The 15,781-nt window shown below is 41.2% G+C and overlaps 1 protein-coding gene across 1 annotated transcript in view; it reads left to right on the top strand.

Annotated features, from left to right (window-relative positions):
* CPED1 (cadherin like and PC-esterase domain containing 1) overlaps positions 1-15,781 on the top strand; it is a 270,907-nt gene that overhangs the window by 244,607 nt on the left and 10,519 nt on the right. The window contains exon 21 of the mRNA XM_075208962.1: positions 12,785-12,931. Coding sequence (XP_075065063.1) covers positions 12,785-12,931 — 147 coding nt within the window. The remainder of the gene's footprint in view (positions 1-12,784; positions 12,932-15,781) is intronic.

Genomic DNA, 15,781 nt, shown 5'->3' with positions numbered 1-15,781 from the left:
CCAGAAAAACGAGAGGCATGGAACCACGAAAGGATTTTCCTCCTCAGAGTAGGAGGCACGAGGGTCTTCCCAAATGGTAGCATTTTGGTGGATGAAGCAGCCAGAGAAATACATTTGGGGTCTAGAATAGCATGGTTGGGAACCTCTTCTACATCAGAGGACGTCACAAAAGCTCGAGATAGAGCGTCAGCTTTCTTGTTCTTAGCAGCTGGTTTGAAGGTTATAATTAATTCAAAACGGGAAAAGAAAAGAGACCATCTTGCTTGACGAGGGTTCAAGCATTGAGCAGATTGCAAATATGACAAGTTCTTATGATCCGTGAAGATCGTCACCGGATGGCGAGCTCCTTCCAACAAGTATCTCCATTCCTCTAATGCAGCTTTGATGGCCAGCAACTCCTTGTCCCCGATAGTATAGTTTTTCTCTGCGGGCAGAAGACCCCGAGAGTAGAAGGCACAAGGATGTAATTTTTGTTGCTCCGAGCGTTGGGAGAGAATAGCTCCTAAGCCCACATTAGAGGCATCTACTTCTAGGAAGAAGGGGAGTGTCACATCAGGTTGTCGCAGAATGGGAGCAGACGAGAAGGACTCTTTGAGGATTTGAAAGGCTTGGAGAGCCTCAGATGACCATTGCTTAGTATTAGCCCCTTTCCGAGTTAAGGCCACAATGGGAGATGCAATGGATGAGAAGTCTTGAATGAAGCGTCTATAGTAATTGGCAAAACCTAAAAAACGCTGGATGGCACGAAGAGTAGTTGGCTGAGGCCAATGTAGTACAGCATTTACTTTGTCTGGATCCATCTTCAGGCCAACTCCGGAAACTATATACCCCAAGAATGGAATCTGGGGTAACTCGAATGAACATTTTTCCAATTTACAGAACAACGAGTTTTTCCGTAGTCTGGAGAGGACCTCTGCCACATGTTGGTGATGAGAAGGCAGGTCCTGTGAGAAGATCAATATGTCGTCCAGGTAGACAACGACACATACATATAATAAGTCCCGAAAGATCTCATTGATGAAACCCTGGAAAACCGCGGGGGCATTACACAGCCCGAAGGGCATTACTAAATATTCGTAATGCCCATCTCTGGTGTTAAACGCGGTCTTCCATTCGTCACCGGAACGGATTCTAATTAAATTGTAGGCACCACGAAGATCCAACTTAGTAAATATCCGAGCTCCCTTGATGCGATCAAATAGCTCAGTGATCAGCGGAATGGGATACCGATTCTTGATAGTAATGGCGTTGAGTCCACGAAAATCTATACAAGGGCGTAATGATCCATCCTTCTTTTTGACGAAGAAGAACCCAGCTCCAGCGGGAGAGGTGGAAGGTCGAATGAACCCACGCTGGAGATTCTCCTGTATGTACTCAGATGTGGCTTGAGTTTCAGGTAACGAGAGAGGATAGACCCGACCCCTGGGAGGAGTCTTGCCAGGTAGAAGGTCGATCGGACAATCCCAAGAACGATGAGGAGGAAGACGTTCAGACTGAGCTTTATCAAACACATCGGCAAATGAAGCATACTGAGGAGGGAGTCCCGGGGAGGAAGCTGAGATGGAAGATTGCTGTACTTTAAGAGGAATAACTTGAGAGAGACAACGATGGTGACATTCAGGCCCCCAAGACGTAACTTGAGGGGTGCGCCAGTCAATCTGGGGAGAGTGACATTGAAGCCATGGAAGGCCTAAGACAATCGGACTTGTCGTAACAGGAAGAATTAAAAACGAAATTTCTTCATGGTGTAGTACACCAATCTGAAGGGTTACTGGAGACGTACTCTGGGTGATGAGACCATTGATGAGACGTGATCCATCTATAGCCGTCACAGTAATGGGTGTTTTTAAAGTGATCACTGGTAGGGACCATTGATTCACTAGTGATTTAGAAATGAAATTTCCTGCTGCTCCGGAATCAATCAATGCCTGTGACTCAAAGGATTTGGTAGCAAAGGAAATCGTAACATCGAAAGCGCAAACTTTAGATTTCATAGACAATGGAGAGGACTCCAGGGACCCTAACTTCACCTCTCCAGAACTAGTTAGGGCCTGGCATTTCCCGATTTCTTAGGGCAAGAACTGAGCATATGTGTGGAATCAGCACAATAGATACAGAGTCTATTCTTTACTCTTCGTTTCCTCTCTTCTAAAGATAATTTGGAACGTCCTATCTCCATGGGAATCACAGAAGGTGAAACTGGACGAAATTGAGGGTTTAAACGAAGAGGTGCTTTAGCAGAAGTTGTTTTCTCAGATTCTCTTTCACGAAATCTCATGTCTACACGATGGCAAAGAGAGATCAAATCTTCTAGTGACGAAGGAAGCTCTTGGGTAGTCAGTGCATCTTTAATTTTATCGGAGAGCCCCTGCCAGAAGGCGGCAACTAATGCTTCAGTGTTCCACTGAAGTTCAGAGGCTAAGATCCTAAATTGAATGACATACTGTCCTACTGTATGGGAGCCTTGTCGCAAACGAAGAATGCTGGAAGCAGCGGAGGTCACACGACCTGGTTCATCGAACACACTTCGGAACGTGGAAATGAATTTGGCACTATCTTGTAGAATTGGATCGTTTCTTTCCCACAGAGGGGAGGCCCAAGCCAGGGCTTGTCCAGAAAACAATGAGATAAGATAGGCCACTCTGGAACGATGGGTAGAAAAATTTTGAGGTTGGAGTTCAAAATGGACTGAACATTGGTTAAGGAAACCTCTACAAGTTTTGGGGTCCCCGTCATATTTTGACGGAGTAGGCAGGTGAAGCGTAGGAGCTGTAGACACCTGGGATGGCACTGGGGAAACGGAGGAAAGCACAGGAGCTTCAATACTAGCTGTAACAGTCTGTCCAGATGTTCCTTGGGAGGTTAACGATTGGTAACATTGAAGTAACAGCTGTTGGCGAGCATCCTGTTGCTCCACACGGCTGACCAGATGCTGCAGCATCTCTTTAGCAGTAGGTTCCGTATCTGGGTCTGTCATGGCCTGATCTTACTGTCACGGGCACTAGGAGTCTTTACCCAGGGATCACCAGGTGATAGGCTTACCAGAGCAGTATAGGTGGTAATATGGTACTCTGGTAGCAGGGTGATCACGGAACAGGAAATAGCAGATGATGAGATGCTCAGGAAAGTCTATGACTAGCAGCACTGGCAATATGGAGGTAGTAATACACGAGGAACTGTATGGACAAAGGACACGTGAAGGTAGTCAGTGGTCTGCGGTAGCAAGTTGTACCACTGCTATAGTGAGGAGGAATGTCCAACAGAAACGAGGAGGTGATGAGAGTCAGCGGTCTGCGGATAGCAAGTTGTACCGCTGTCTGAGTGAAGGAATGGAATCCAAGTGGAGGTATCTGGGGAGTCAGTGGTCTGCGTTAGCAAGTTGTACCACTGCTATGTGAGAGGATACTGGAACAGGTGAAACTGTAAACAGGAGTCAGTGGTCTGCCACTAGCAAGTTGTACTACTGAATATATATGTGAGGAGGTGCACGGGGAGAGACTGCAACACAATATATACACGGGCACCTTGACTTTGATCCACAGTAATATGCACAATATAAATGTATAAATGACTGAACAACACTGCCAATATAGAAAGTCTCTTGAAGCAATCCGGCATGAGATAACACAGTCAATGATGGCAGTAGAGTCAGCAGATAGTACACTCCAGAGGAGAACCAACACAGTCAATGATGGCAATAGACTCAGCGGATAGTACACCCCAGAGGAGAACCAACACAGTCCAGCAAGGTATGCAATACACAGCACAGTCAATGGGAAGTAGGCATACCGTGGTTCAGGAGAAGGCAGTCAGACAGGAGTGCAGAGATACCTGAAGGGCAGGAGGCCAGCAGGATACAAGGCCCTGGATGGGTGAAGCAGGGGTCTAGCAGGTGCAGCGCACAGGTAGGTAGACCAGCAGGGAACACAGGAAGGCGTGGAGAGCGGATCAGCAGTAGATGGATGAGTAGCGCTGAGAAGTAACAGCAGCGGGTCTCTGCGGGAACACGGAGGTAACCAATAGCAACCAGCAGGTGCAGTAACGATGGGACACCGGAGCAGAGTTGAACTGGAACAGATGATCACGGAGAGTAGCGGGTAGCAATAGTGGAGGCAGACTCAAGGAAACACGGGAGCGTTGACAAGGACTGAAGACTGAAGCGCACAGAGGCAGCGGATAGGAATCAGCCAAACAGTCACGATGAAACACAGACGGGTTGCAGGTTGAAGACTGTAGTGCACGGAGGCAGCGGATAGGAATCAGCTAGCAGTCACGATGATGAAACACAGACGAGTTGCAGGTTGAAGACTGTAGTGCACGGAGGCAGCGGATAGGAATCAGCTAGCAGTCACGATGATGAAACACAGACGAGTTGCAGGTTGAAGACTGTAGTGCACGGAGGCAGCGGATAGGAATCAGCTGGCAGTCACAATCATGAACAGGTGAGTGGATGTGGTTGAAGCCTGTAATGCACGGAGGCAGCGGATAGGCATCAGCTAACAGTCCCAATGATACATGGTAGAGTTGAAGTGATTAGAAGACTGTAGTGCACGGAGGCAGCGGATAGGAATCAGCTCACAGTCACGATGATACAGTAGATGGTAGAAGTGGTATGGGAACCACAGTAGCAGAAGTGGTTTGGAAACCACAGAGGTAGAAGTGGTTTGGAAACCACAGGAATCAGCTGGGCTGAATAAACGAGGAAACACAGGAACACCTTCAGAGACTCATGGGGAATGAGACTCCAAGATCAGGCAACGTGGTGTTGACCACAGGTGCTTAATATAGGGAGGTTGCCTGATCTGCCAATTAAGTTAAAGGAACATACACTGAAGGTTTGGAAAGGGCTGCGCATGCGCAGTCCCTCAGGATAGAGGACGTCCACGGTTCCTAATAGTCCGGGAAGAAGCACTCACAGTCCGGTGAGTGACAGGACCTCTCTGCGGCCTTTGACGCCATGGACCACTTCCTCCTGTTGCAGACCCTTCTTTCTCTTGGCCTCTCTGGCTCTGTCTTCACTTGGTTCTCCTCATACCTTGCCAACTGTTTCTTCTCTGTTTCTACTTCTGATTCATCCTCATTCCCCTCTGCCCTCCCTGTAGGAGTCTCTCAGGGCTCTGTCCTTAGCCCTCTACTCTTTTTGCTGTACACTACCTCCCTGAGTAATCTCATCACTTCCTTTGGTCTCCAGTATTACCTTTACGCCAATGACATTTAACGCTACATCTCTTCTCCTGATCTCCCCCCCCCCTCCTCTCTCGTGTGTCTCACTGCCTTTGTGCCAAAGCCTCTTGGATGTCCTCAAGTTTTCTTAAAATCAACATTTCCAAAACTGAACTCCAAATCTTCTTCCCACTTTGATCTTTCTATCACTGTCAACCACACCACCATCTCTTCTGTTCCCCAACTCTGCTGCCTGGGTGTCACCCTCAACTTCTCCCTCTCTTGCCAATCTTGTCGCTTCCAACTATGCAACATCGCCTTTATCTGGCACTTCCTATCTTAGGATGTCACCAAACAAAACCATTATCCATGCACTGATTTCCCGCCTTGATTACTGTAACCTCAACCTCACTTTCCTCCCTTGCTCCCACATTGTCCCCCTTCATTCTATACGCAATGCGGCTGCAAGACTTATCTTCCTTTCACAACGCTCTTCTTCTGTCTCCCCTCCTGTCTTACACTGACTTTGTGTTGCTTGGTATGATGTCTGCTTTCTCTGTTGCTATAGTTTATTCAAATGGACTGTCCAGCTAAGTGGCTAAGGCTGGAAGCTTACCCGCTAAATCAGTAAACTCATAATTTCCTGATTTGGCCATATAGCATCCTTTAAGATGAATATCCTTCCTAGATATTTTATGTCTGGCAGACCCTCTCTATACACCAAACATGTGGAGGCCTAGGTATATCTCACTTAGAAAAATATTATCAGGCTACACACCTTTCACAATGTGTATTGTGACACTCCCCATCACACCAACGAATATGGGCACATTGAATCTGATCGCCTACACTTCTGTTCTCCATATTCCCTTTTTTGGATGTACCCAATGACCCAAGGTGCTCAACCTCATTCCCACAGTCTAATTTTCCTTGACTATCTGGGATCACGCCATGTGGACACACCAATTACGCTCCAGTTACTCCTGGCTAGTTCCTCTATGGAACTCAGCTGCATTCTCGCTGGGGTAAGACCATCGCCTCTTTCAAAACTGGGCACGTCATAATCTTCTATTTATATAGGATCTGGCTCCAGTGCGCTTTTTCCCTACATTCTCTGCCCTCAGCATAACACTGGCTTTCCCTAATTGAGTTTTTTACCAATACCTTCAGATTCAGCATTATTTCAACATCCTTAAACTCACACTTCCCTCCAAACAATATTCACAGCTGGAAGCTCTCTGCCGTGGCTCCCCTTCATCAAAGGGTCTTATCTTCACTACTTATCAGCTACTGCTATCACACAATCAGTCCCCCAAGGATCCTCATGAGTTGGCTTGGGAGCGGGACACGGGGGAGACCCTGGATTTAAAGTAATGGACCAAAATTAAGTTCATCTTTGTTTGGATACGAGCAAATCCATATAAGATCTTCTCTAGATGGTACTGGGTGCCCACCTGCATCTGATAGATTTACCCTGCTTCAACTGACCTTTGTTGGAGAGCTTGTGGGATTGTCCGAAAATAAGTTCATATTGGGAGGAAATGCACTTGATCAATGAAGTCCATATACCTGACTCTGCTCTATACATGCTTTTGGCAAGAACTATCCCTGACACCCCTCGCCCCACACAGAAATTGATCTGGCACATTCTGAATGTGGAAACCTGCCTAATAGCTGTCCACTGGAAAAACACCTCCCCACTTTCAATCTCCGCAACTATACAAAATATATGGTTCACATATTAGATGGAAAGCATCACAGCCACCATATATAACACTCCTTCCGCTGTCAGAGCTGTATTGTCTCCATGGACAACTTTCTATAACATAAAGCCCCCTCTGACCTTTGCTTGAACACTCCCTACAGATAATCAACTTCTTACCTCACTTCTTTGGTGGCGTTCCTTTTCCTCTCCTATCCCCTGGCCCTTCTATCTTTTCTTACCTTCCTGCCTGTGGTCCCCCATACCGTAAATGATAATACTCCCTTCCCGGCGGTTATACCCTTTCTTTTCTTTATTGTGCTTAATCCTCCCCCCCTCCCCCCTGTTGGTTCCCCATAACCTGGCTTGGGGATATGTTTTGTTTATGGTCCTGTTGTTTCACTGATTTTCACATCAGTATTTACAAGATCATTGTTCTCTTGGACTTTCATTTCTTATCCCTATACCTAATAAACTTAATAACATTTTACTTTCAATAAAAGAAAAGAGAGCAATAATTGTAAAGTATTTAAACCAGATAATATATGGACATAATGTAATTTCAACTTTTGGAAATTCTAATCAATTTGGCTTCTCAAAGTATATGTAATATGTATTATATCCTATCTGATTATTACAACTGCATATAATATGTATATTAATATGTATTATAAATTAACCTCCAAATGAGATCTTACTAAAATGCATAATATATTATTCAGACCACCAACATTTCACCCAAACATCTCCATTACTAAAATTTTGCTGCAAATCTTCTTTGTGCTGTGGATAATACAAGCCATGAGGTAGTCTTAATCCATGTGGTATACATCATCATGATTTTCATATGTTTTTGTATATTTCAATGTAAAATGTACGTCTGCTTTACAAGTCAGTAGTAATCTAAACCACATGCTAAACCTTAGAGTACAGAATCCAAACACTAGACAAGCTATCCTGCATTTGTATAAAAGTCTCAATTCAAATACAGACTCTTGAAAGGGTTAACATTTGACAGTAGAGCCATCAAACCAAGACTGAGATAATCCCTGTATGTAGCGCAGCTTACGTTTTATACCCTTACAACTCACCCCATATGTGCAATACTGGCTGTGATCCATGTGGACGCAGAAATGCTCACATAACACATCCAGGGTGAGTAGCAAACACATTCCCGACACTGTCTGCTCAATATGACCAAACAACCGCACTGTAAACACACAAAATATGTCTCCTTTGTGGTGAATTGCATCAGTTTAAACCCTGCATCCTGCTCCTCTCTGTAACACGACATGGCATTAGATAAGCATCATATTATATTTTTGGGTTAGTTACTAAACATATACTCATTGGAGCTAACCCATGCAGACACTGTATACTGAGCAAAGATAGCATCACAAAGGGCTATATTATGGTGAATATATATTAAACAATTGTGTGTATCCTGCTTTGATACTTGCTGATCTTAACATCATGGCAGCAATATTTATAGTACAAAATTCTGAGCTATGTGACATGTGAGGTCAATCTGATTGATATGCTTATTCTTACTGCTCATACACATATCAGGTTTCTGCACATAAAACATTAACTTGCAGTGAACCATAGGTTTTAGGACATTCGGGTTTGATGACTGTAAATAACCAACACCATTTGTAACTTTGTTTAAGACTGTAAAGTAATTCCTGTTACAACATATATTTATGTAATATATAATAAATATTGTACGTAGCCCTTTTTATATCTCAATTTTGTTTTCTAAAACAAATTCTCTTATGTAGGTACTCATTGAATTGCTAAACAAGAATTGTCATGCCCCACTTAAGAAATGCAATATTTGTGTGTATGTAAATTAAAACAACCTTTAGAAACTAAAGACTCTAATATGTAAAATACTTAGATTTAAATTGGTAATTATGTGAAGTAAATATTGCTGAATTGATATCATTATATATATAATTATGAATCAGATAGACCACACAATCATTAAGTTATGTGAGAATGCAAATACTTCTAGCCATTGAACACAACACAGCCATTAAAATGCACAGCCTAAGGTTAAGCAGAGTAGATCCTATATCAAAGAGTAGCATTAGAGTGGCTAACTTAAAGTTAACTTCTTGAATTAATCAAATGTACCAATACAATACAAATCCAAGTCACATTTTATCAGATGCATAAAACTTCACTAAATTAAAAAGACCTGAAACACATAGCTGAACTGATTCTTTATATATTGGATACCCATAAATGCTAGCTAAAACTAACTAAATGTTAAAATATCATTTTGTGACCACTAAATTAGTTTTTATATATTGTGCACATGAATTGTAACAAAACAAAAATCACAAACAAAAATACTACCCTTGATATGTCAATAAAGTGCAATATAAAATACATTCAGTCATCATCAACATTTATTTATATAGCGCCAACAAATTCCGTAGCACTTTAGAATTGGGAACAAACCGCAATAAAACTATACTGGGTAATTCATACAGACAGGGCCATCTTAACAACATTATGGGCCCCCGGGCAAAGCAGTGCACCGGGGCCCCTAGAAATAGATATAGATATATAGATGTTTACAGATACAGATAAAGATATATAGAGATAGAGATAGATAGATGTACTTGCTCAGTGACCCTTGAAGGTTTTTTTTGCAGGATTATTTATTCTCATTAAGAGCCGTGCCTATGGGGCCCCCTAGCCCGTGGGGCCCCCGGGCAGCTGCCCATCATGCCCAATGGAAAAGATGGCCCTGGATACAGACAGAGAGTATCAATGAATTTTTTCCTGCCTCATCCCATCATAATGTGTTTACCATGCAGGGGTACTTGTGTAAATACCACCCTTAAACAGTGGTTTTAATACCAACCAGACTTTAGCCAGTCACACAGGATTAGTCAGAGTTTCATGGTTGCATACGGAAAACAGTGTCCACTTTGCAGTGAATGTGTAATATACCCATATCTAAACACCCCCTATTGACTGACCTATGCATGAGTTAATAAAGCTTAACAGCTTTAAGATATAAACCACAAGTGTCATAGTGTCATAGCTTCATTAATGGATTCTAGATGTGTAAGCTTACTTGAAAATGGTACTTGGGTGTCATGCGCAAAGCTTATTATCATTAATCCGATGTATTTCATATTGTACAGATAAATGTAATTGGTGCTGACCCAGAAATATTGTGAGTAGATATATACATGGTGGAAAGTCCCTAGTCGATCAAAGTAAAATCCTTGTTTTCTCAACTGAATTGTCTGACTAGTATCAGTATTTGTATGAGTGCATGTGTATTTATGTGTAAGTTCCTCTATGACTGAAACATGATACTTTGTAAAACATAATTGCCTTAGATTTTACAAGACATTAGTCAAAAGTGCTCATAAAATGTAATGTTTTGATTAATCTGTTAAATTTAAAAAAAACTGCAGTACAGTAACTATTTGCTCCCAACCCCATGAATTACATTTCAAAGTTTAAACTGATATCAAATAAATGGTATAATTTTAGCTGCTTAACTAGTATACATATGAAATAGCACCTGAACCTTCAAAGAAATATAGGATGTCCAACAGTTTTCAGATCTGAACCTCTAGTGCAAATCCAAGTGCGTTGAATTGATGCATCAGAGAAAATAATATGAACCAGCTAATCTCACAAAACTGTGATCTGTTATATATGTGATCTGTGGTGTTTCTGGTACATAAACACTGAAATTTCAGGCAATGTGAAATGTTGTCATGTTGTATTTTCTTATATGGGACCAAAAGTCCCTCTCTAGCGGTTTGCAAGTTATTGTACTATTCTCTAAGAAGTACTCAACGTGGAGATCCTATTTCAGCAACTTCTGCTCAAGGTCTTGTGCCTTTCCATCGAATATATCAGAGCAATTCCATCTGAGGCATTGCTCCCTACGATTGCCCCCAATGAAATGGTTGCAGGTGATGACTTTTCCATCTCAGTAAACTGTAGGTTATCTATATCTACACATTAGTTAACATAGTGTCATCACATTTTTAGGGATACATAAATTCCAGAAAGACATACTTTGTTCATTCTATGATTTCACAAGTTAAGTGTAGCCAGTCTAGTCCTTCAGATTGAAACTATCCACAAAAACCAATGTATCATTCCAAATAATTAACACACCATTAATGATGGCTCAGTGGTTAGCACTTCTGCCTCACAGTATTGGGGTCATGAGTTCAATTCCCTACCATGGCCTTATCTGTGTGGAGTTTGTATGTTCTTCCCGTGTTTGCGTGGGTTTCCTCCGGGTGCTCAGTTTTCCTCCCACACTCCAAAAACATACTAGTAGGTTAATTGGCTGCTATCAAAATTGACCTTAGTCTCTCTGTCTGTCTGTGTGTGTGTGTGTGTGTGTGTGTGTGTGGGAATTTAGACTGTAAGCTCCAATGGGGCAGGGACTGATGTGAGTGAGTTCTCTGTACAGCGCTGCGGTATTAGTGGCACTATATAAATAGCTGATGATGATGATGAATGAATCTCAGCCACATCCAAATATTGCATATTTAATACCCCTGCTCATTGCAGAAAATAACCCTTACCACCAGCCTAGGAACAAGTTATCATACATAAGTTGTCACTTTAGTGCCCATGAGCTGGGAGTAGGCTTTACCAGAAAATCACAAATAGTTAACGTTAAGTCTTTACAGTGTTTTACGGAGGTTTAGCAGCCTCTTCAGTATAGCTGCTGACAATAGTTTTATTAATACAAGGCTTTTTTTTCTTTATTATTTGTGGCTGATAATGCTGCTGCCTTACAATAGCCACACACACTTTCCTCACCAGCAACTACAATTGTTATTCTACTACTTTATGCATCAGTTGATCCCCACACCTCTTAGATTGTAAGCTCATGTCGGCAGGGCCACCTTTTCTATTTCATGTCATTGTATGTTATTTGTTTGTGTCATGACCCCCTCGATATATAGAGCTGTGTAATATGTCAGCACTGTATAAATAGCAAATAATAATGATAGTCACATAATTTTGACCCAATTGAAGACTTAAAACATTGAGGAAGAAAGTGGAACCCTATTCTTAACGGAGATATCCCTAAAAGATAAGAATTGGCTGAATACAGTTTATACTTTGAGGACGTTAATATTAGAAGAGTGCACTGTTTCCTTACTTGTGTGACATTTAGGATGTCTGTTACCCTTTCTCTACATAAAAAAAACCCAAGAATCTCACTGCCTCTCCCTCCCCCATTGAAGAGCCCATAGGTCTACTAGTGGACTCTCTCCATTTATAGTGGGATGCTCTATTTGCTTTATTTTTTGTGACCTCTAGTGGCCTGATTCAAAAAGGATCTTAAATGAAGAAGTATCTTATTTAAGTCTCCTGGACAAAACCATGTTACAATGCAAGGGGTGCAAACTAGTTTTCTGTTTTGCACATAAGTTAAATACTGACTGTTTTTTCATGTAGCACACAAATACTTGATAGCTTATTTGTACACTGAAATTTAAAGTTGATATTTGTGTGCTACATGAAAAAACAGCCAGTATTTAACTTATGTGCAAAACAGAAAACTAGTTTGCACCCCTTGCATTGTAACATGGTTTTGTCCAGGAGACTGAAATAAGAAGTTTCGCAAGTTAGGATCCTTAATGAATCAGGCCCTAGATTCTGTGATGTGGTAAAATCAGAGGAAGAGAGGTTTATGTCCTAGTGTTTTACAGGTTATTACTGTTTTGAATAAAAGTTATGTTTTAGTTATCTGAATATCCTGTTGGTGTCAATGATTTGTTAAATGTATTTTAATTCATGCAAGAATTACATAATTTGGCAACATTATAAGCCAAGATCTTTTTCTTTTTAAAGACAGTGGTATAACACTGGTAACTCATTACAGCATTACATTTGAACTTTCTTACACAGATACAAGTAAGAAATTTATTTGATGAAAACACTTTAATCCTGAAGACGGCAAAACTCTATGGTTATGAAGTAGTGGATACATTTAGTATCACTATGGGACGCTACAAGGAATTCCTGCAAGGGAAATGTGGATGCCATTATCATGAGGTATTTTAAAAAAATGTTTAAATATTTTTAAAGGTATTTTAGTTTACTTGTGGGATAACTTTCTGGAAACTATAAGGATATCAGAAGTCTCCAATGATTTCTTTGACTATGATATCTGACCTTATATTGGGCACAGAACTTCTAGTACACATATTGACTGCTGTAGGATGTATGCTTCTTATATACAAGCGTTCTTTACAAACTGTGGAGCTCATGTAGAGTTAGAAATACAGTACATCTAATATTTTTGTGTGAGAAATATGCATTTCTCTACTGTGCATGCACACCAAAAATATATCCATATGCAGATTTTGTCACATTTTAGTCCCGTTCTGCTCTTCTTACAAATAGAGAGGCAGAAAGGAGGAGGGAAAGGATGATCAAGCTTAAGTCCAGGAACAGTAAGTGTATGTTCTGGTAAGTGCAATTAAAGCAGACCTGGACACAGCCATATATATTCCTGTCATATCTCTTGTGGGTACTGGAGGGCTAGTGCAACAAGATGCAATCACAATGATGACTCATAGGCAAACCGAGGGGGGTTCCTAGTGCCTGGAAACCCCCCTACAAGCCTGGAGCACTGTATAATTGAGGTGGCTGGACCCTGCCCCCACTTCACCCGGCTCTGCTTGAAAAGGGGAGAGCTGCGTGCACCTAACAGTAGTGCATGCAGCATTTCCCATGTATATTATAAGGATAGGAAGAGTTGGAGAGCAGCCAAGCACTGTCTTATATTATAACCACACCTCCATGCATGCTGGTCACACCCACTGGTGGTGTGGTGTGGAAACCCCTCTCTACAAATCCTGCTTTTGCCCCTGTGACTATCAGCAGCACTATCTAGCCTTCTGATTGGCTAATTGCAGATTGACCCCGTTAGCTGATAGTACTGCATTCATTAGTGTGGCTGCTATATAAAATGAAGTTGTGGCTGTTCACATTAATTAATATTCCATTTGTACAGCTGCTGAAAGAAGATTCCTATTTAACTCTTAAAGGGAAAAACAACAGATGTTTGTATCTTATTGAAATAAAATTGTATTTGTGTTTGTATATTTTATACAGTAAATGCAACTGTCGCATTTCAGGGCACTTGATTACATTATTGTATTGTTTACAAAGAGGGAAATGTCACATTTACCACCAACACTGTGAAGCCACATTTCCATGTAAGCGCTTTCTCTACCTTATCCTGGTGGACAAATATACATAATTGTTACTCCTGACGTAAACCTGGAGCATATGCCAGTGATGTACACCTGGACGCATTTTGAGATTCCTCCAGCTTAACATATGCAGTTAAATCTGCTTTTTGTTTTTTGCATGCATGCATCTTTCCCTGCTTACGTTTGGGGTATAAACACACCAATCTCTGCATGCGCTCCAGTGATGTTATGACACACTTATAAGAAATCTATGCACATTAATGTCAGAGGTTATTGCACAGAAATCAGCAAAAATGTACAACTTCATGAAACACTAGTGAAATATGGCTACATGATTGTAATAGAAGGTGTTTTATATTTGCTTGCTTACTGAAATGTTGTGTTATCTTTTATAAAATTCACATTTCTGAAGATAGATAGATAGATAGATAATCCTATCTATCTATCTATCTATCATGGCTAAGCGTAAGTAATGCACAAATGTTAGATATACTTTAGCTATTGCCAAAATGAGGAAGGCTAGCATGATCAAGTTAGCAATGGATATTTTGCTACAGAGGAACTGCAGGTTGACAGAAACATGTAAACATGTAAATATATTTAGAAATACATATGTCTAGGTGAATTAGATTTACCTGTGCACGCTCATTCCTCATTAAATACACAAATGATGTAACCTATAACAAACCTTAGCAGAAATTATACACCTTACTTAGGTCAGTAAATCAAATTAGTCATGTTCACTTATAAGGAAGCTTCCAGTGCACTCTTAATTAACTAACATTGAAACACACTTATCCCATCAGGCATTGTCTGTTTTCTTATTTCTTCAAATGTTTTTAACAATAGATCATCTGTGCAGAGGTTCAGTGAGCAGCCGTACTGGCAGAGTCAGGCTGGTCTGGGGGGCAGGGGGGCATCTGCCAGTCCCATAGTGGGACCACCTTGGGCTGTACACTGGGTCACCTGCATTTTTTTTCCTTTAAAATTCATGTCCTGCCCCCAGGCTAACATTTGCCAGCTCTTCCTGCCTACTGGGGTAACATTGTTTCTTCAGTGCAAGATGAACTTGCAAGACGGGTTATATTTGGCACAAGTGCATCAATGTAACTAAATTGTTTAAACTTTCAACAATAAATACATAATAAATACAATGATAAATGCATAATTGAAATAACTAAAGAATTTAATAGAAATCGAATATATTTCAAATTTCCTTGACAAAAACAGAAATAACTAATATACAAATCTCATTACAATTATAGCAAGACACTCTGAGGAAGAGAAGGCAGATATACCAAGGACCAGAAAGGACCGCCAGTATGTCTGAACAGAGTATGATAGCACACACTGGGCATCTATTGTGAAGCGCTGCTCAAAACCATCTTTAGCGGTGCCATATGCCTTGATTTGCATATGGGAGAGGCATTAGCTTGCACCAGTTAAGTAGAATGGGGATGTTACTTGCGAAGTATGATAAGTTGGCAAACATGAAATTTCATTGTGCTAAACAAAACCATTGAAATGAGATAAATGGCTGGAGAGAGTGCATGTTTAGAGACATTCCTCGCTGTGCACAGATCTATGCACATCATTCCCATTCACAGGACTTTTTCACAGCTCTGAGCTGGCAAAGATCAGGTATAAACTTATACTTTTAATGGGACCCATTTTGTACCGGTGG

This window comes from Mixophyes fleayi, chromosome 4 (genome assembly GCF_038048845.1).
Source record: "Mixophyes fleayi isolate aMixFle1 chromosome 4, aMixFle1.hap1, whole genome shotgun sequence".
NCBI lineage: Eukaryota > Metazoa > Chordata > Amphibia > Anura > Limnodynastidae > Mixophyes > Mixophyes fleayi.
Note: the sequence above shows the minus strand (reverse complement) of the source record. Positions and strands in the feature narration are given on the sequence as shown.